Below are 22,286 nucleotides of genomic sequence, written 5' to 3'. Positions count from 1 at the left end.
ACAGATTAGGTGGGCTGATTCCCTTGGCCTATGAGGATGGAGACCAAATGCTCAATTTGTAGCGCCGAGCAGATGCTCAAAGAATTTGTTTCTGAATGCTAAATATTATACTAAATTTCCCAGACTTTACGCCAGTTATACTTTAGGCAAGTAAAGTACAAATTTTATAAAATTTGCTGAAAATAACTTCTACGTTTCTGTTCATTCCAGAGGAGGATGGTGTTGTGATTCCTTCCTTCTCTTTGCTTTTTGCCATGGTCCCTCTTTTCTTGACCCCTGGTAAACTCCCATCTGGTAGCATGTCAGAGGCAGAATAAATTTAGGAGTGTAGATATTCTTTTTTAACGTAGATGGAGAGGGTTATAGTATTCTCAGGACTTCAGTGCTTTCTCTGAGGACACAACTATCAGCAGATCCATATAAGGTAGCCGGACTGCTTCCCATCTCCTCCGAGCCTTCTGCGTTCATGTCTAGATACCGTGATAGATCCAGTGCCTGTGAAGACCTGGAACGTTTCAGACAATAACTCAGACTTGTTTTCTTATGCTATATATAGGAATTGAGCAAGTGTTTTATAATGAAATATCCCTTCAGGCACTCTGCATCTCCTGGTGATGCAAAACCCTCAGACACCCAGTCAACAGTCCTTTTTAAGTTTAAAATTCTTTCTTTTGGCCGCTTTATTTCTGTTACCTTTCTGAAATATTTGGCCCAATCGTTTTCATAAAATAATAAAATCTGTGAGAGAGTAAAATTTTCTGATGGTTGATCCTCAGTAGCTAAAAAATAGATTCTGTAACAATACGGCATTTCTCTGCATGTTCTTGAGCTTCCGATCTTGGACTTTTACATTTGCTTTTATTAACGCTTTATTTTCTTGACTTCAAGTCAACGATTGGAATGGTTTTTGAGTGGCGGAGGAAGCTAAAGGTTAAAGATAATTTCTTAGTAAGTTGATTTACATCAAAGAATTACATCATCTAGATTAATGGAAATAATGATACTGGTGAGATTTCCAGACCAGGATCATTCCAGCATTTGGAGTACGTTCTCGGTGGCTCTAAACTTGTTTGGCTTACCCCCTAAGGTTTAAAACAGAAAAAATATAAAAGTGTTTAAATTTTTCTTTCTCTTTCCTTATCAGAAATATTCATTTAGACCATAACAACTGTTAGAACAAGATAACAACTCCAGGCCAGCTGTCAAATGTTTACCATTATCAAAACTCTCCCTGGAGGGAGATGCAACTTTGGCTCGCCTCACCGGCAGTAATTTAATTTTTCCTTCATTCTGACTCGGAAATGGCAGCATTTTTCAAAGCTTCCTCCCACTGATGGCTGAAATTTTCCTTGTGAAATGATTTCCACCAGTCTTGAATCTTTCTTGTTTCTGCCGTCTTCACCTTTGCTGATGGTTCTGCAACTCATCACCAGCTATGCAAACTGACAGTTCACATCCTGGGGCAGCAGCGGGGTCTGGCCTGCAGAAAGGAGCAGCCTGACCAAATTTACGCTCACAAGATCTCTTAATTCACAAAAGCATTTGCTCTAGTTCCTGTTCTCTGCTGCAGGGGCTTCGGAGAGGGAGTGGGGGTGGGGGCAGGACCGTTGGGAGAATGTTCTGAAGAAAAGAGAGGCTCTCTTCACACTCTACTGAGTACACAGACTTTGGAGATGAAAAACAGACGGAGAGAGGCATTTCCAACCATCTTGCTGATCTGCGCGGGAGTTCATTGAACTGTACAGCATAGCACCAGAGCCTCGTGTCATTTAATGTTCCTTCTGAAAATCGTTCTTAAATGTTCAGCACAAATATCCCTCCCCCTTTGACTTAAGTTGACAAAGAATATAAAAATTAAAAAGGAAGAAAAGGCAAACTATCGCTGTGAGAATGACCAGAAATCACTTGGCTCTCTGGAGAGTTCTGCTGAATAGGAAAGTCCTCTTAACAAGAGTGGACAGAGGAAGTTTTAGGTTTGATCTGAACTTCATGTTCATGACAGATTTCATTTTTTTCTTCCTTCACAAATTTCAACCCAGGCCACTTGTTTGCAGAAACTGCCAAACCTTCCCTGGCTGCTGCTAAGATACTCCTGAAATTTGAGGTTGCCTTTTATCTTCTTCTTGGTAGAGACATATTTTTGTCTTTTTCCCTGCAGCCCCTCAACTCTTCTAGAGAGGACTCATCCCTCTCTACACAGTCTACCCGAGACAGACAGCTGGTACGTTACTGTTTGTAGCACAGGATCACTTATGTACTTGTGAACCAGTTTGGGTCGGTCTGAAAATTGCTTTTGAACACAGATTGTTTATAATGACTGACCTCATAGGCCTATTTCTACCCACTCCCTCCCCAGCTGTCTGAGACAACCTAATCAAAATGGTAGATTGTTTGCCTGGCTTTGAGTATGGGACTGTAATTAAAGTAAAAATGAGAGAATCCTGCCGCTAGAGAGGCAGATTTGAATTCTAGGCTTCGCTCTTCTACTACGTTCTTCAATTTTTTTCCTTGTAATCCTCGTGATCCCAGTGAAAGGGTGATAACACCATCAAGTCCCTAATTTGGATCCCGCTAATTCAAAATGTATGCTGATGCGGAATTGAACTATCTGGAAGTAAAGTTTGTTATGCAAATTGGTATCTTAAATATTATTTTACTGAAGAAACGAAAACTTTTCAAACACTTCTGCTGATACAGTTAGCTGTGTACAGCATTCCTAATTACAGGTGTTTCTTTTATCAACCTAGATCTAACAGACTTCTACCTCTCAGCAAGTATTCCTCTTAAGTAGCACTCACCTGTTTCCTTGTTTGAGACTAGCGGTTTCCTGAGTTGCCTGAATTAGAGGTGTTTTTATGTTCTCAACAATGCTTTGGGAATACACACTTGAGCTTACAAGTTGGTTAGGGATGCAAATACCAATACAAAATCGTATGTGCTAAATTCCAGAAGAAAGTAAGTGCTATAGGAACTTTAGATCGTAGAGATATTTGGAAGGTTCTGAAGACAGCACATATACATATATATGCTGTTTTCAAAAAACTTTCCAAATATATATATAAAAACAAAATACATGGACGTTTTAAAAAATTATTTCCAGAACTTGATGTATTCTGTGCCGCATAAAATGTTTAGCTGATATCTGTGAAACCTCTCTCCATTTTGGAGTCAACGGATTTTATTTGGTGTAGTAGTTCTTTTATTGAGTACTTACTATGTAGCAAACACTGTGCGCCAAACACAGTTCCAAACTCTGTTTTAAGCTATCCATGGAGGGTTCAAAATCTCAGATGCTCCGATGGCGAGGTTTAAGCCGGGGAACTATATATAGCAAATTACCTGCACTTAAGGTTCTGTCGCTACTCCGTTCCATGTTGCTGTTGCAGAAATGTGGGCTTAGTGTTGCCAGACCTTCCATTTAGTCAAGAGAGACAGGAAATTCACATTTTTATGGATATTTCCTGATTTTTAAACCAGTACAGGCCAAATAAAAGTTTGTGACTTTTGCATTATATACTCAACCCCGTTGTATCCTCACAACATCCCTACAAGATAGGGATAGTTATTTGTATTTGGCCACTTTCAGTATAGCCAATAAGTAGCAAAAGTAGAGCTTTACCCCAGGCCTGCCTCCAAAAACTGCGGTGTTACTGGGCTCTCTCCTTTCTCCCCTAGATTTGTGGAGATGGAGCTGGGGATAGTTTTGGCAGAAAAGTGCTATTTGGTTAAAGCCAGGCCCTTAACAAAATTATCACATCTTGTAGTACTGTACGGTAGAATGTCATCTTCCAGAGAACAGTTATGTATGGCTTTGGGGGGAGTTAATTATAACAAGAAGGTATTGGTGACTATAAATATCAAACAAAAGCTCTGTTGCCTTTGCTGCAGATTTATTATTTCAACCTCATTGTACTTCTAGAAGAGCTACACAAATACTCTAAACTGTTTGTAGAGTTCTTCATTTCACAGAGTGGCAAAAGTATTAGTGGCAATTTTACAAGGCCTGACCTTGCCAGAGACAGAGGAGAAATCCGTAGTTCTCAGGATCTACTAAATATTCAATCACTTTTGTTAAAATTCTAATATGAACTTTGTGGCCTGAAGGAGTTAACACACCTCCACAAACCTGCCTTCAGCTAGTAAGATCAGGCCCATGATTATTATTATATACAGCTGTAAAAAGCTGGTTACATAGCATAAATTGCATTGAAACACTTAGGCCACAAGATTACTCAAGAAGAATTGTATTGCTTGTTCAGTCATATATTTTGATCTTTATTGCTAGTAGTTTATTCTCCTGAGAGTTGGGGATTAGCCTTGCTTTTAATGTAAAAAGTGTATCTATGAGGGTAAAAATATAAAATGAAAATAGATTTTTAATGGCAACTTTGGTTCTTAGCATTAATTTTACATGCCTTTTTCATTCTGAACTTATAAACAGTTTGGAGAAACATATGAGAGATTTGTGAACAGGGGCAAGAGAGGGTCAAATGTATCAAATCCTTGGATTCCAGCAAATGTAGGATTTGTGGACAAGCAGAGAAGCACACATGTGTTGGGAATGTAAATTAAAATAAAACCTCACTTTGTGGAGACTTTGAGAAGTGAGCATACCACTTTATGGTGCATGTCTGAGGCGTTCGTCTCCTTAATAAATTAACCAAATATTAAAATAAACATTCATTTTATCAGTCTGCATTTTTTCCTCTCTGGATGAAAGTGTTTCAGGAAAAATCATAAAAGAATCTATGGTAGCTCAGAGAGGTTAAACTCAACAGTTGTTTTCTTTGAAGTCCCTGGCCATGAGGTTAATTGCCAAAACTGCTTGTGGAAAAGGTGGTAACAATTTAACAAGACTGTACAACTGCAGAGACTTAGATGAATATCAGGTGTTTGCAGAAGTTTTTTTCCTCACAGGAAAGGGGGTGGGGAGGAGAGGAACAGAATGAGAAACAGGGGAAGAGGGAGGCCTGAATGAAGTCCCAGCTAAACAGCCAATAATTCTTTGTTTGCTTAGCCAATCATCCTGTAATTGGCCGGGAGGTTAATAGGAGTCTATTGATTGGTCAGAAGGAGTGCTTACTGTGGCTATTTTTACTGTATGCTTCCAGACAGAAGGCTGCAATTACTGGAGCTCTCATTCCCACTTTTTAGGGCCATGGTCGCTCTGATTTATGAAACCCGATCAAGTTGCTCTTGGCAGTTTATGTTTTAAGTGTTGCCTTCTGGGTCTTTGCTGCTTATGGGTCAGTGTGCTATTTCTCATCATTTATTGTGGTCATTTGAATAGGTAAGCTTATTTATGACTTATTGAAGGAGGAATACATTAAAAATAATCACCACCACCCGCATGGACTGAAAAGTGGGAACCGTCAGACAAGCTGTGTGATAGAGCCCTACCTGCTCTAGAAATAGAAATTCTGCTCCCAGCGTAGAGTTCCCCATTGATGACGAGATAAAATAATGCAGTGCTCTCTTTTATCTGCCTTCCACAGACAGGTTTCTCAACTCTCCCCGTTCCTTTGCCTTCCTGGATTACACTTGGATTTGCTCTTGTAGACCTTTTAATAATTGGATTTGGTGGCTGCTATTTTAGAGTTCAGGAAACTGAGGCCATGTTTAAAATGCCTTGCGCCATCCAGACTGCTTCTGGAGCTTGTGACAGGGCTCTTCTGTCTTAACCCATCCTGGCCTGGTCGTGACCCGAGCATTACTAATAAGGTACTTAACCTCATCATTTCATTTCTCACTTGCTAAACTTGACTATAAATCCTTCCGTTACTCAAGATCTTGGTTTTCCACCCTTGCTCAAACCTTCTTTTGTAGTTCAGAGTTTCCTGGGAGCCCGGTTGAAGGGGCGTAAATCTCTACTGATGATAAGGCCCTGAGCCACAGATTTCTGGGGAGGCACATCTAGACGACCAGATTTCACCTGCACTGCCAGCTTGTCACTTCAGGCCGTGATGACCACAGCTACTGCTGCTGCTACTGCTGCCTCCTGTTTCTCCTGCTTCTTTAATTTTGCTACTGCTATTAAAAAAATACAAAACACGTTAAGGACTTCTGCAGATCCTCTCGTTGCTTCTAAAGATCTCCATCGTTCAGCATCCACGTTTTGAATGACTGCCCCATTTCGGGCGCTCTTGCAAGTACTGTGGATACAATGGCGATGACAATAGACCACAGCTTTCCGTGCTGATCACGCTACCCCGAGTGTGGCGACGTTGCTAAAACCCAGCGAACTTCCTGTAAGAAGAGTGGCAAGCACCAACCCCACTATGTGACCCAGTACAAGAAGGGCAAGGATCCTCTGCCCACAGAGAGCAGCATTATGACAAGAAGCAGAGGCTATAGTAGGCAGACTAAGTTATCCTCTCCTTGAACTGGAAGGAGATAAGAGAATCAAGTGATCCAGTTCTAAACTTCATGTTTCATTTTATTATGAAGAGTGTAAAATCTTGAGGTTACGTTAAGCAAAAAAAAGACCAAAACTATCCCAGTACTGCAGATTCCTGGTCATATTCCTTTTGGAGAGAAAGGTGCCCTCGAGTTTGGTGGGTACACCTCCCTCTACAAAGCGGTGAAAGATAGGATTGCCCTACATGGCAGAGGAACTACCAACAGCCTCCCAGAGATTTTTTTCTATATGTGAACCACTTATTATTGAACTTTCTTATTTATGCTGTCTTGACATTGCAGAAGATAATGCCTTTCCTTGGTCCTTCTTTTAAAAATTTTCTTCCGGGACATCCCTGGTGGTGCAGTGGTTAAGAATCCGCCTACCAATGCAGGGGACATGGTTTCGAGCCCTGGTCTGGGAAGATCCCACATGCCGCGGAGCAGCTAAGCCCGTGCACCACAACTACTGAGCCTGCGCTCTAGAGCCCACGAGTCACCACTGCTGAGCCCGTGTGCCACATCTACTGAAGCCTGCACGCCTAGAGCCCATGCTCCGCAACAAGAGAAGCCACTGCAATGAGAAGCCCGCACACCACAATGAAGAGTAGCTCCCGGGCTTCCCTGGTGGCGCAGTGGTTGAGAATCTGCCTGCCAATGCGGTGGACATGGGTTCGAGCCCTGGTCTGGGAAGATCCCACATGCCACGGAGCAACTGGGCCCGTGAGCCACAACTACTGAGCCTGCGCATCTGGAGCCTGTGCTCTGCAACAAGAGAGGCCGCGATACTGAGAGGCCCGCGCACCGCGATGAAGAGTGGCCCCCACTTGCCGCAACTAGAGAAAGCCCTCGCACAGAAACGAAGACCCAACACAGTCAAAAATTAAATAAATAAATAAATAAATAATAATTAAAAAAAAAAAAAGAGTAGCTCCCGCTCGCCACAACTAAAGAAAGCCCACGTGCAGCAATGAAGACCCAATGCAGCCAAAAATATAATTAATTAATTAATTAATTTAAAACCAATATACAGTTATAAAAAATTTTTTTTTCTTCCATCATCTTACTCTAACAATTTTTCTCCTAATCCTCCTGAGTTCACTAGAGCTCAAAAGAACCTTGATAGTTTTCTCGTCTGTCCATTGTCCGTAGAACTTTCTTTGTCTTCTTGTTGCTTCTGCAAATAAGAGTGGCCCTTTCCTGCCATGCCCTCCACCTCATTACCTCACTTTAGAAGTCTGTTCTGATTATGATTCCATCTTTTGTGAGTCTTTAAAACTATTCTAACTAACTTGTTATCATAATGTTATGAGGGAGGAGAGTGTTAATCTGACCTCTCAGGGTGGCAATTACTTGTATAACTTCTAATAATTGGATTTGGTGGCTGATATTTTAGAGTTGAGGCAACTGAGGCCATGTTCAAGGAAAGCATAAAGGTTAGTGGCCAAATACCCCATAGGGTAGTCTGCCACCAGTTCCACTAGACTTTAAGAATATCACTCCTGCCTTTCACCCTGGTTCACATCTAGGCAAAATTACCTTCTCTTGGTTTTCGTGCTGTGTTACGGTTTTTACTATGACTATCGTAAGGAAAGAGATGACTCAGTGTGCTTAAAAGATCTGACCTCACCAACCCCCCCATTGTAATGTGACAGCTCCTATTTAATTAATTTGGAATTCACAAGAGAAAGTAGCTTGGTACTTTTAGACAGACCACGTGTTCTTTATCCTTTGCTTTTTCCATAAGCCCCAAATCTCAGAGCCCCAGGGAAAGGTCCCTGAAATGCATTCTTTCCACCTTTGTATGCCTTTAGAATCCTTGTATTGGCTTGTTGTTTTCTGATTTTTTTGGCTAAACTTCACTATTTAACTTCATTATCAACTTTAGTATCAGAACGCAACAACATTTATAAGATTCTTTCGTAACATGGTGATGTCTGAACTCCTATCTTCCCATTTGTGGGTAGAATCTGCTAGTGTTTTCCAAAGGAATTAACAAACAACCACCACCAACAACAAACATTTCAGAACAGTCCATGTTCTGCAACTAGCCAGTTTAAAGATCTCATCATTTAAGTATCCCTTTACTGGTGATAAAGGAATTATGAGAAAGGAGAATAAACAGACAGCAATCCATTTTAAAGAAAGGAAGCAAGGGCTGAGTAAGTAAGCTTGGTGTTCATCCCCTGGGACTGCTTGGTTCTCTTAAAGGATTTTTCCTGTAGATATATGTCACACTGTCTTCCTTCAGTTTTGTTTTGTTTTCTTTTGTTTTGTTTTGAGCCAGCTATGTCCTTTGCTGGATAAGCATGTATAAAAAGGGAAGGGAGGGAGGGAGGAAGGAAGGAAGGGAGGGAGGGAGGGAGGAAGGAAGGAAGGAAGGAAGAAAAGGGACGGAAGGAGGGAGGAAGGATGGAAGGAAGGATAGAAGGAAGGAAGGAAGGGAGGAGGGAAGGAAGGAGGGAAGGAAGGAAGGAAAGGGAGGGAGGACAGACAGAAGGGAGGGAGGGACGAAGGAAGGAAGGAAGGGGAAAAAGAAAACCCATGTAATAAAGCAGAGATTTTGAACTGCGTGTTGGAGCAAATGCAATATTTGGAGATAGAACTATTTATAAAACTTTGGGCGCTGACTCAGCCATGACACATTCACCTTTTTGGGAAAACTCAGGGAGATTTTTTTGGCAAAACTCCGTGACTTTGTTTTCATAGTTCCGGGACAAAACTGCCACCACAGACTTTCACATTTTTGAGAACTAAAACATGACTTTATCAGTTAATCACCAGATTATTCATTATTTAATGTGTTTAACGTAAAAAGGGATAAAATCTATTGTGAATGAAGTTACTGTCACTAAATATAGTTTTGTTTTTAAAATGTAAACTTGAAGTGTTCTTTTGATTGAATGCAACTGTTTTTTGTGGGGGTTTTTTTTTTTTTTGGCTTGCAAAAGACAAAAGAAATCATTTCAGAAATGTGTTTGTCGGCACTTTTCCTTGAAATTGTCTTTTGAATATGGAAAAGTGACCAATGCACAATACAGAGAATTTGTAATGAGACATTTCAGGCATCATGGAAGGTTCTTGCATAGCTCCCTCATGTGAGATGACCTCAACAAACTCATTTTGCTGTACAATGAAAAAAAAAGGCGTGAGAGGCTTACATGTGATAAAAATGTTTCTCCATCCTAGAGCATAGATTAAAGAAACTTTAACAGGGAGTAAACATTTAATAAACATAGCTCGATATGAATTTCTGTGAACGTTATCAGAGACAAGTAGTAGTGGGCCAACTAAATTGATATCTTTATAGGAAAGCTTGAATTGGGGCAATAAATATGTCCTGAGGCTTTGGTGGCATCATCAAGTATATGTGCTTTATTCTTTGTGATTTATTGCTTTATCAACAGAAGTGAGCATTTGTGTTCAGAAATGGATAATTCACACTTAAACCTTGTTTTTCTGTGTTTAATCCAACTTAAATTACAGGTTGAGTGGTGGGAAAAAAAAAGAAGAAAAAAAGCAACCCTCCAGAAAAAGTGTATTATTTAACTTGAATCTTAACTTAAATTTGTCACCCAATGCTGAGGTTTTACATCTGTCTAGGGGCAAACACTGCTGGTATTTGTCAATAAGCAAAAGAAAAATACTGACTTTCAGATAACAGGCATTTGGTGAACTGGCGACAGTCATGCAAGCGAGAATGCTCAAATGACTTCAGCTCTTTCTACCTTCATTATGTCAGGCTGGCAGATCACATATGGCATTATGGAAATCAGCAAATGAAAACCATATTGATCAGCATTGAGAACAAATGTAAAAAAGGTGGTCTCGAGGAGGAGCCCAGGAGAAGAATGCTTTCCTGGTCAACCTGATAGGCCCTTGTTAAGGCCTTTTAATCATTTATTAACGTAACCCTCCTTCTTCCCTTTCCACTCACATTACCTCAGCCACAGAGCATCCTGCTCCATTTATCTTTTAATGTTTCCTTTATTTAATTTATTTTTAAGCTCTAAGTTATACTCTTATTTCAGAATTGAGTTTTACTTTTCATGGGATTGTTTTAAGTGACTTAAATGACTTTTCCCAACAAGCTCACCAGGCATTCAAAGGAAGAAAAGCATTTGCTGAGATTCACCTATCAGCAAATAATTTACTTGGTATGCACCACAACCAAAAGCAGAGAGACAGAGAGAGACAGTCAGCCAGACACGTTTTTTAAAAAAGAAAAAAAAAAAAGGAGAGCGAGAGAGCGAGCAAAATCAGAGTTGTTCCTAAACCTAATTCTCTGGTTAAGCTTTGGGTCGATGTTTCAATTTTAAAGTTTTTGGGTTTTGGTTTTTTTTCACAGTTTGGAATTTAGCTTGGTACAGTTCCTTCAGGTCTAAAACTGAAATCTCAGTCCCCTTTCCTTTCTTTCTTCTCTCTGTGACTAAAGTAGGAAACTGGAGTTGTCTTTCATCTTGTTACTTTGGAAGGAAAATGGGAGTAATACTGGGTCTGCGTAAATAAGAGAGAGAAATGGGAATCTGGGGTTTGTGGAGGATTCTGTTTGCCTTGAGTTTCCTCACTGGAAACGCATCTTGGGTTTGCAGGTTTGCTGCTTTCCTAAATCACCTTCAAACCTAGGGTTGACCGGGTTTGCTTCTCTCCCCGCCTCTTCCCTCCCTCTCTCTCTCATCCCCTCCAACCCCTGCCTCCCCTGACATTTTTTATGTGCAGGTTCATCGTTTAGTAAGAAATTTCAAAGGTGTTTTTTCATATGGAACTGTGTCCTTTTGTAGTTGATGAGTAACCTGTGGACGTGATCCTTTGGAATACTAATTGGCATATGACAATAATTGTTTCTACCCCACTTTGGGGCATAAATCAGTCCTAAGAAAGACTGACACACAAAAGAAATGTGGAATATAGATATAATTTAATGCCCTGAAACTGATGCATACAAACCAACTGTACGATGGACTCTTTCAAGAGTTATTTAGGAAATTGACAAAACTGAATATTTTCTATTTTTTTCCTTCTGAAACCACCTTTAAAAAAAAAAAAACCAACCAAGAAACTCTTCAACATTAAACAATTGAGGTTTCACTTTCCTGTAAATTTAACATTGAATTCTGAGATAGATATTCATTAAAAAAAAATGTGTTTAATCTCTAGGTGCTGTGGGTGATCAAATCATTGAACTGTCTTTTCGTTCTGGACTCCTTGTCTGTGGCCGTTTGGTCATGATTCTTTTTTATCTTTGCTTTCCTATGTTTCCTTTGCCTGCCCGGGCATTTTGAGGGAATATCTCTGATTGATTTGGATATCAAAAGATGTGCCACGTGTAGATCTAATTTATCTAAATAGAATCAAGAATGTTATTTTATTTTGGTTCTCCCCTGGGACTCCAAAGATACATTCAATAATGGATTTGAAAAATCCATGTATAAAATCTATTTTATGGTTTTATCTTCTTGCATACTCATTGATTCCTAAGTGCTTTTCCTTATAGACTCACATTACTGTCCCACGTTCCTCTCTGGGCTCTACATCAAACAGTGTAGGAATTACAGCAGGAGTGATATCTGGGGAAGAGCTACTCCCCTTGTTTGTTGCAGAAGAGCAGAACATTAAACAGTGAGTGGACTGTGCAGAAACGCTCTCCCTCTCCGGCTCTTTTTTTTTTTTCTCTCTGCCTTCCTCTCTTCCTCTTTTTTTTCCTACTCCTCCCTCTCCTTCTCGTCCTCTCTTTCTCTCTCTCCCCATTCCCAATGGGAGTGTTGTTTATAGAGCATTATAATTTATAACTGAAGAGAGTGGATTTAATTTCAGTGGAGAGGCTCGCCAGCAGGGCGCCAGCCTGCAATCATATGAATCAGCAAGCTGCAAACTCTATTGAATGGAAAGTATTATCGCTGGCCACAAACGGACACTGTTTCTCCTAAACAACTCCCTTGGTGCAGGAAGACCTTGTCTTCATTCATCTATTTTACATATCTACTTCTGTTTTAATTTTGCCATTTCCTAAAAGTGTTTTCTCTTTGGATTGCAACTTTTCTCTAACTACCTTATTTCCTGACCCAACATTGGAAACTGCTATTGTATATTTCTGGCTGATTCGATATTTCTTCTATCTCCATCCTTACCATGTATGGCTTTAGTTTTCCCTTCGCTTCTCCTTCCTGCATACAAGTCTTTTTTTCTCTTTTTAATGGGAGCTGTTAAACGTGCAAACAAGACTATGATGAACCATTAGCATTAATATTGTAAAATGCTAGTCAGTTTCAATCACCTACAATTTTATTTAATCATGGATATTTTGCTTATACTCAGATATTTTTTTCTACATTCATGGAAAGCTTTATTTTCTTGTCCTTCAAACTTCTGGGAGATGATTTCTTATTCTTTATGTGACCCATCAAATCTCTTGTAACGTTAGTACCTGCACCTTTATGCCAAGTTTTTGGAGTGTTTTGGTCATTTTTTAGAAAGAGTGCTAGAATATGTGCATGACTTTTTGTGGTTGGTATTCGTTTTAATCCAACATCGACTGCTTTCATGTAATTAAGCTAAATCTCTGAGTCATTTTGAAAAATCAGATTAGACCGACAAGGCTGGTAACTTTTTCAAAAGTATTTTACTGAATTCATGTAGCTATTATAATTGTTGGTAATTTTGGTAGCGAATCTTTAGCTGAGATTAGACAGATTGCATTAATACTCCATCAAATATCAGGCTGTCTTCATCCAGACTTTTGAATAATTTCAACATTCATGTCTTAACAATGAAATTCAAGTTGCACTAATAGCCTGATTCTGATATTTGCTTAAAGAGAGAGAGGAATAATACATGAGGCAGTAAGGAAGCTCTAGTAAAGGAATTTTATTTAGACATCAGTGGAAAAACCAGACTAGTCTGACTACATTTGTTTAAAATAAAGGTCTTAACATATTTAGAAAATGTAGAAGTTAGCGAATAATGAAAATGCTAAAAGCTCAGAAAATTGATATGAAGTTCACAGGTTTCACTGTCAGAAATGTATTTTCTTGTATGTTTATAAGGGAAAATTATTTCTGTATCAGCTTGCATATTTTCTTGACACAATGTAACATCAACAAATCAAATATATGTGCATAATTTTTCTCATTTAAAGCACGAACTTATGAATCCATATGTCTTCATAAATTTTCTCCTTTAAAGCCTGAGAATAGAGTTTTAGTCCTCACTGTCTCAGCTAGGATTTTTTTTTTTTTTTGCCTTTGATTACTTAATAAGAATTACACATAGGAACAGAAAATCAATATGTTTACTTCTGCTTATTTTCAAAATTGAATGTTGCTCTGTACTAATTTCAGAGCAGGTATACCCAGCGTCAGCTGAGAGAGGTTCTGTTCGGTTTAGTTTTAAATTCCTTGTGCTGGTAGTTGTTACCTCTAATAGCAATGAACTATCAACAGAAGTGAAATTTCTTATCACTCCACTTTTATTCCAAGAAGTAGTATCTGAAATAAGGAAGAAAACTGGGAAGTGATTGCAGGCAAATGTATTTCTAAATCCTTTTATTCCTGACTTAAAATTAGTTGGGACGCCTGACTCATGATATGTGGATTTTTATCAAATTAAGATTAGAAGAAGTACAGGCAGCTCCATAATGAATATCTTTATACAGAGATCTTGTGCATTTTTAACATCCTTGAGGAGGTGGGAGAGCTACAGTGAAACACAAACATTTGGGGAAGGTTGAAATGAGTCAACAAGAGTGAAAAGGCCCTTGGCTTCATCCATTTCAGAGGCAGGGAAAGGGAGGGCTTTTGTCTTTTCACTTGAGTCTTGTGGGGTTTAGTTATTGTGTTTTGTTTGTTGTGTGTTTTTACCTAAAAGATGCCGCACTCTCTACCTGTAATGTAATGTAAGGTTCAAGACAAGCATGGTGTATTCTTGTTTTATGCTGATTAATTCCTATTTTTTTAAAATTCTACCATAAGGACTCTCAAAACCCACTCCTAGAACAGATAAGTTCTGTTTGCCTGAATATTACATGCAAAGGGTTAGTTTCTTAAAATTAGTACCCGTAGTTCAATTAATTCCTTTGAGAATTTTCTGCAGTTGAAGTCAAAGAAGAAAAAATGTGGTACTTATCTATGATTCAAATAAAAAATTTATTGAAAGTAGAATCATCTATAAATACATTTGCCCAAAATGTTTATATGCTACTGGAATCAAAAATAGAAATAAAGTATAGTTCACGAAAAGGTTGTTTTTTATAGTCTAAAGCAGGGTTGTTGTTTTTTGTTTGTTTTGTTTTGCACAATTATTACACATTGTAGTGACCTGACTTCTTAACACATTATCTGATCCCTTGATCAGAAAACTTTTATGAAATAGAATGGATTTTTAAAATGTTACTAGGTGACCTTGTAGAAGTCCCTGCCCTGGTCATACAAGAGATACGTTGCATTTACGTAATTGCTATTGGCTTCTTTGATTGTTCATATCCAAAGTTTCCATGCCTAGCTTTAATAAAGCGCGTTCGGGCATCGGGGCCGACAGCTATGTTTCCTCTCCCTGTAACTCTGCTCCTGGACCGTGTGCTTGGCTGATTTAGCAAAGCTTAGAAGTCAGCTGCATCTGTGTGAGCCAACTCTGCTTTGACTGGGAGCAATTGAGAACACCATTTGTTTTCTTTTCTAAATATCACGAAAGTTTTATTTTCCATTCACTGGGGCTCCCCCCCCCCCTTGGGCTAAGGGTTTACCAATTTTTCTAACATCTATACATACTTCCAAAATGTAAAAAAAGGTCATGGCCTTATTACTGATTGTAGTGGATAACACTGCGGTCGCTCTAGTTAAAACTGTGACCTTGGTGGGGGGAGGGGGAAAGGCCCCACTGGTGGTGGCTTTCCTCACTTTCTGGAGCTTTGATGTGTCCCTGCAACTGATATAAATGCAGGGGGGCTGTTCAGGGAGAGGCAGCTGGCTGGCAGTGTCAGATTAAAATATTTCTGACCCACAAAAGTAACCAAATGCCCATATTTCTTCATTTAACATAATTAATACCTTGTATTTCCAATGACTTTGATAAAGTGGCCTTCCTCCTCCCACCCCTTCCCCCTTCTCTCTGTCAACTTTGGGAAGACTGCAAGAGATCTATAGTTAAAATACTCTGTAGATGATGAAGGATAGCGTGTCTTAAAAAAAGCTAACATCAAAAGTATCAATTAGGTTGCTGCCTAGCAGGAAGCTTATAACCACATTAAAATGGAAAAGTTATTTCATTTTTAGTATACTGTATTTCAGCAGCAAGGGTTGCAATCTAAGAGCAATATGAAACACTTTGGTTTGGCTGCCAAGTAAATCCACATTTTGTTATAAATGTGTAATTACAGGAAATATATGAAAAGAAAAGTGTTAAGCATTTCTTATCAAATACTGTTAAAGAGGAATTTGGTGCCTTTGGAATTTAGAAAAAGCCTGGGATGGATTTTGGTCATGTTACAAGGTCTACTTGTTGCATTTAATTTAAAGCAGTTGTTCTTATATCATTATCCCAGAGCACAGTGCTTTTCCATTCTTTAAAAGACAGAGACAGTGCTACCAAATGTGGCTATAGGTTTAAGCAGTATTTGATGGATCACGTGATTACATCCGTGACTTTTTTTTTTTTCTTTCCTTCTGCACCTCAGTGTACACAATTCTAAGTGAAAACACAGACGATGTCTTTATTTTAAACAATCTAGCCTTGGTTGAGCCAGCCATCTGGAAAGGTGATGTCAGCTGAGGGCAGGGGTGTTTGCTGGTTGAGGGCAGTCATCTGCTCCTTCGCCCACAACACACACACCAGCCTCCGCAAGTCCAGTTTCATGGTGCCTGAGCTGCTGTTTGGTTGGTTGAACTCATTCTCCTCAGCTGTTATTTAACTAGTAGTTTGTGCTGGAAAAGTATCAGTACTGCCTTCTCTGGCCTTTACAGACATGATTGCTGGACAAAGATGAGCAGCCCCGATCTGCTGTGATGGACAGAATTCAATTCTATTAGTGTCTCTCAGAGAGGAAAAAAGCACACATTTAATGCCATAACTAAATTGGATTCCTTCTAGTAAGAAATCCTAAATTTGTGCTTAATAGCCAGATAAATGTAGAGCTGATTTACATTTACAGGCTGATTGTAGATTTGGTTCACAGAATATGAAATTTGGTCGGTATGTAGATGGTTTTACTCCCCCAAATGATATGTATGTATCCTGGTCGTGCAGTATTTTTTTCTTAAGTAAAAATTGAAGACCTCTCATTGGAAAATATCTTGGGTAAGTAAACTGACAGTGACTGCAGTGTGTATGGAGCTGCCGTTCTTATAGGAGTATGTATGGTTCAGGAAGATTTTGATTTCTCTGTGGGATGGGGGTAGGTGAGAATCATTTTGTGAGGGAGGGCTTGCAATGGAATCATGGAAGTGTTCCTGACACCTGTTGTTGTTTTTTTTAATTCCCAAGAAGGAGATGTTTCAAATGCATTTGCCTCCACAGAAAGAGAATTTTCTCCTATTATATGGTTATAGAGAAAGGACAGATACACACACCATACTTTTTTTCTGTTTTTTTAATTTACCATTTTTTATTGAGATATAATTGACATATCACATTATATTAGATTCAGATGTTCAATAAAATGATTTGATATTTGTATATGTTGCAAAATGATCACCAGAGTAAGTCTAGCTAACATCCATTACCACACAGTTACAAATTTTTGTTCTTGTGTTGAGAACTTCCAAGGTCTGCTCTCTTAGCAACTTCATTTTTTTTCAATTAGTTATCTATTTTATACATATTAGTGTATATGCATCAATCCTGATCTCCCAGCTCACCTCATCCCCACCCCCCATCCCCCGCTTCCCCCCTTGGTGTCCATACGTTTGTTCTCTACATCTGTGTCTCTATTTCTGCCTTGCAAATCGGTTCATCTGTACCATTTTTCTAGACAGATACACACACCATATTTTATTTGGAGCTGTCCTGACAGAATTCCTCACTGCCTTTTTCCATGTTACAGCCTGTTACACAGCAGCAAGACCAAGATGATCCCAGTAATAAACCTTGTTGGTATGGTTCACTGATTTTTTTTGGACTCTGCATTTAGCAGACTTCTCCGATAGCTTTTTGCAGTTTTCAGCTTTTTGTTGTTGAAAACAAAAATAATAAGTAAACCAGTTTAGGGATGTATTTCTCTTTCTGAAACTGATTCCCTGTCATAGGGCCCTCCTTGGGGAGGAGCGGTCTCTCGAGCCAAGGCTGGAGCCTAAGGAGCCACTCATGGAATGTGAGAGAAAAGACGGTATTGCTTACGTTCTTAAGGTCTTATTATTTGAGACATTCAAGGGGATCAACAGGGCATAAAAAATTATATACGTACATGTCTTGTTCAAGTTGTAGTCATAGGTCTGTAAGTTTAGTCTTACTTTGTGAAAGATCAGGGCAACATTTTATTCACATTCAACAAATTTTGGTTGAACACCTATTGGGCAATACAATAGTGAATACTTAGAATGTGTTTACTGCCAGAGTAGATGGTGGTGTTTCTATTATAAGAGCAAAGCACTGCAGCACACATGATAAATATTATTGACTAAGACATTTCTTACTAAAATGTAGGGGGTCAACATTTCTAAACTCTCAAGAAACGGGATAGTTTCTTTTAACACTTGACCCCAAGGTATTTTATGTTTGAAGGAATAACTATAGTATGTTCTTCCAATGCAGAATTGCTCAGATTCTTCAGTAGTTTAAAGTTTTCATTCCATAATCTTTCTGGAATATAGCTTAAGGAGTGGTCATATTCCATTTGTCCAGGGGTCAACAAAATAAACAAAACTCAAATAAACCAAAGACTTAATTGAAGTGATCATATTTCAGTTAGTCACAGAAATCAGTGATAAAGACATGACTTTTTTGGGAGGGGGGTGGGGGAGATGTTGATATTGGAAAATTTATAAAACCCTTAAGAGAAAGCAATAAAAGTCGGGACTTCCCTGGTGGCGCAGTGGTTAAGAATCTGCCTGCCAGTGCAGGTGACACGGGTTCGATCCCTGGTCCGGGAAGATCCCACATGCCGCGGAGCAACTAAGCCCGGGCGCCACAACTACTGAGCCTGCGCTCTAGAGCCTGTGAGCCACAACTACTGAGCCCACGTGCTGCAACCACTGAAGCCCCCGCAGCTAGAGCCCGTGCTCCACAACAAGAGAAGCCACAGCAATAAGAAGCCCAAACACTGCAACGAAGTGTAGCCCCCGCTGGCTGCAACTAGAGAAAACCTGCACACAGAAACAAAGACCCAATGCAGCCAAAAATCAATCAATCAATCAATAAAATTTAAAATAAATAAATAAATAAACAAAAGTACCATGGAATCATGTGTATAGTGATTCTGAAACAGTGGCAAGATATTGAACTGTCTTCTAAATCATCAAAGAAAAATTATGCTCAGTATTAGTTTTGTATTAAACAGGCTTCATAATTTTCTACTTCCTTATAAGTTAGTATCTTACTGATAGAATATGATAGCTATGATACCTCTTCATTAAGAAGAATGTTCTGTTAACCCCAACATGGAATTTCCTGGTTAGACCACTCTCTTTGTCGGTTACGAGAAGGCTGAACCAAAGAGACCCCACAGCGGCATTCAGATTGAAAGGTATTGAACCCTAGGTGGGTCTCCATTTAGGTGTCATCCAGGAAGCAGAGCGCTGAGCAGAACTCCCAGGAGAGTGCCTGCAGTGACAGTTTCTACCTGTTAGAGTCTAACTCCTTTCAATGCCCTTGTCTCTTAGAGCTTCTTTAGTTATCTGTTTTGTTGCAAAGGAAGCCTTGTTAGGGCCCTGAGTACTTAGAGACTTTTGTCTCAAATGGAGCCCCCGGGATCCAAAGGAATTAGAACAAACCCACCTAAGCACCCAGATGCTCTCTAGAAAATAGCAGCCTCCTGCCCACCATTCTTTAGCTTGGCCACACCTACTTCAAGAGCGTCAGGCACTCTGAGGGCATTTGTGTGATTTTTTTAAAAAAATTCTAATTTATAGAGAACTCTTCACTTAACATCACTTACATTTCCTACATTTTTTTTTAAATGAAGTATAGTTGATTTGCAATGTTTCACGTGTACAGCAAAGTGATTCAGTTATACAGATACATATATATCTATAGATATATCTATATTCTTTTTCAGATTATTTTCCATTATAGGTTATTACAGTAGTTCCCTGTGCTATACAGTAGGTCCTTGTTGTTTATTTTATATATAGTGGTGTGTCTGTTAATCCCAAATTCCTAACTGATCCTTCTCCTCCTTTCCCCTTTGGTAACCATAAGTTTGTTTTCTATGTCTGTGAGTCTGTTTCTGTTTTGTAAATAAGTTCATTTGCATCATTTTTTTAGATTCCCCATGTAAGCAATATCGTGTGGTATTTGTCTTTCTCTGTTTGACGTACTTTACTTAGTATGATAATCTCTAGGTCCATCCATGTTGCTGCATCCTCGATTCTTGAATGGACTCAGGCAGGAATTATTATTTTATATTTTATAAATGAGCAAACTGAGGCTTAGAGATGTTAAGTAATTTCAGCATAGTGACCAAGTGTTAGAGCTGAGAGTCAAACTGAGGTCCTGTAAATCCAAATACTGCCACCATGTGACACTGCCTAATTCTTTGTGATGGTAATGATCATTGCTAAAGTAGGTAATTGCTACTTGGGCTTATCAATGAACAAAGGAAACTAAGTCTCATGATAAGTTTTCCCCTATTATCACTAGTTCAGGAGATGTCCCTGCTCAGTTCCTTTTCATCCTTGCAAAACAAAACACCTTTCCCAGGAGCTCCTTTTGGCAGGTTATCAACAAGCAAAAAGCCTTGAATTCCTTCCTAGCATATTTTTGTCCTATAAAGAAGCTTCTGTAACTGATGGCTTCATTAGTCTTGCCTCCCAACTCCTTCCAGTTAAAAGGCAACTTGCAGTAGAGCCTCCAAATGCTAGGTGACAGCACTCTGAGCATTTTTCTTAAAGAATCGATTCATTTTGTGAAATAAGTTGGTATTTATTGAATGCTCTCTGTCTCTCTCTGTCTTTCTGTTCTTAGCAGTGTGGGAGATGAGAAAACTTTTGTTCCTTTCTCAATTCAAGGAGCTGTAGTTGGGAAAGATGAGACATAAATGCACTTGAATTACTTAAAAGATGAAGAAATACCCAAGGCATTCTATGATCAATTGCAAAATTAATAGTACAGATAGTAAATGCTTTGCATTCAGGGAAGAGAGAATCATAATCTTAGAACGTGTAATCCTACCACCTTAAGAGAAGGTAGAACTCAGCAAGATTAATATACAGGCATAAATTTATACAGCAAGATATTGTCATATCTGGAATTCAAATGCGTATCTTTTCATTGCCAGTCTCTTGCCGGAAGTATACTCCCTCCCTGACCTGTAATCACTTAGATTTTTGAGATAGAAGTGAAACCTCACCCTCAGTATTTTTAAGTTTCCAACATGATACAGTGGATATTTATCCAGCACCCTGCTGTGTCCTGGGCATGAGGTACTGGTACTATAAAAAATGGTCCTTGACTCAAGTAGTTTACAGTCTACTGGGGTAGGAATATATACAGTGAACTGGACTACAAGGTAAACTTAAGTGCCACAGAAGAGCCTTACATGAATATAATGTTGTGGGTGCCCAGTGGTGGGGGGAGAAATCGGGTGAATGGGGACTAGGGCTTCTTGTAGGGGATGCATTTGAACATGCGGCAGTGTTTGGAAGGGCATTAGGTGCAAAGGGAAATGCTATGGTTTATTTTCTGTTTTTTAGTGCTTTCACAATTAGTTCCCATTTTCCTTTACTCTTTCTTTTATTTATTTATTTTTGGGGCATGCAGGATCTTAGTTCCCTGACTAGGGATAGAACCCATGCCCCCTGCAGTGGAAGTGCAGAGCCCTAACCACCAGACTGCCAGGGAATCCCCCCTTTACTCTTTCTAATTTCATCTCTGTTCCCCATACCTGTTTTTCACCATCTTAGCCACTTCTACGTGGGGTTTTACCTTGCTGCTAAAACCTACTTTTTGATATTTGCAGTAACTATAGGTTTGTTTTCTCTCCTCTCTGGCGTAATATGGCACTGCCTGTCTTTTGATTCTAGAAGTAATTTGACTTCCCCATTGGCTTTTATCATTCATTGGAAACAATTGAAATTAATGCCTATTGACAAAATTCATCATTAGCTTATTATATTCGCTGGGTCAAGCTTGACTTTTCTTTCTTCCGATCTGTCTCTGTCTTTCTGTCTTTCATTTCTCTATCTCTAGGCTTTTTTCTATCCTTCCACAGTTTCTCCCATGTAACTTCTACACTCTGGAAGATCACCTTGATGACTCTCAGACAGCCCCTCCATATCTGTTCACACCTATCATGTGGAGCTGCCTTGTCCCTTGAGCCTTTTCTATTTCTTCCTTCTCCTACATTTTATATTTGGCATTTAATTACCATGCTACAAATGCTTTGACATCATTTTGTGTTTAAAAAATGCAATCGAATAAAAGTTTATTTTGAACAGCACCTTTGAATATTAATAACTGCATGGAGATTAGGTCATAATTTTCTCACCATATTCAAATATTTTATCTCTACTTTTTCTCCTGCCAAAGTCTAGAATTCCAAAGTATCTTTCCTCAGTAATTTAATTAGGCCACAAGTTTGAGGCTTAATGATGGATCAAAAAATGTATGATATGCTTGAGAGATCAAGACGGCAAATTGATTACTGTTGTAGCAAAGGTTGGCCAATGTGGGAGAGGGAGCAGGTACTGCCCTGTGCTGCAGGATCTGAGTCAGTGATCAAGGTCAGCCTCAGTTCATTAACTTCT

At 39.2% G+C, this 22,286-nt stretch overlaps 1 protein-coding gene across 13 annotated transcripts in view; it reads left to right on the top strand.

Moving 5' to 3' along the window:
* BCAS3 (BCAS3 microtubule associated cell migration factor) overlaps positions 1 to 22,286 on the top strand; it is a 569,341-nt gene that overhangs the window by 357,825 nt on the left and 189,230 nt on the right. The window contains exon 24 of one of the 13 annotated variants that reach the window (XM_082372018.1): positions 1,145 to 8,489. The exons of the other annotated variants lie outside the window; for them this stretch is intronic. Within the exon in view, the coding sequence (XP_082228144.1) occupies positions 1,145 to 1,158 (14 nt within the window). The 3' untranslated portion in view covers positions 1,159 to 8,489. Of the gene's footprint in view, positions 1 to 1,144; positions 8,490 to 22,286 lie in introns of those variants that run through there. 13 annotated transcript variants of the gene reach the window in all.

Source organism: Balaenoptera borealis (assembly GCF_965194805.1).
Source record: "Balaenoptera borealis genome assembly, chromosome: 20".
Lineage (NCBI taxonomy): Eukaryota > Metazoa > Chordata > Mammalia > Artiodactyla > Balaenopteridae > Balaenoptera > Balaenoptera borealis.
The sequence above is the reverse complement of the archived record's forward strand: the minus strand, read 5'-3'. Positions and strand labels throughout refer to the sequence as shown.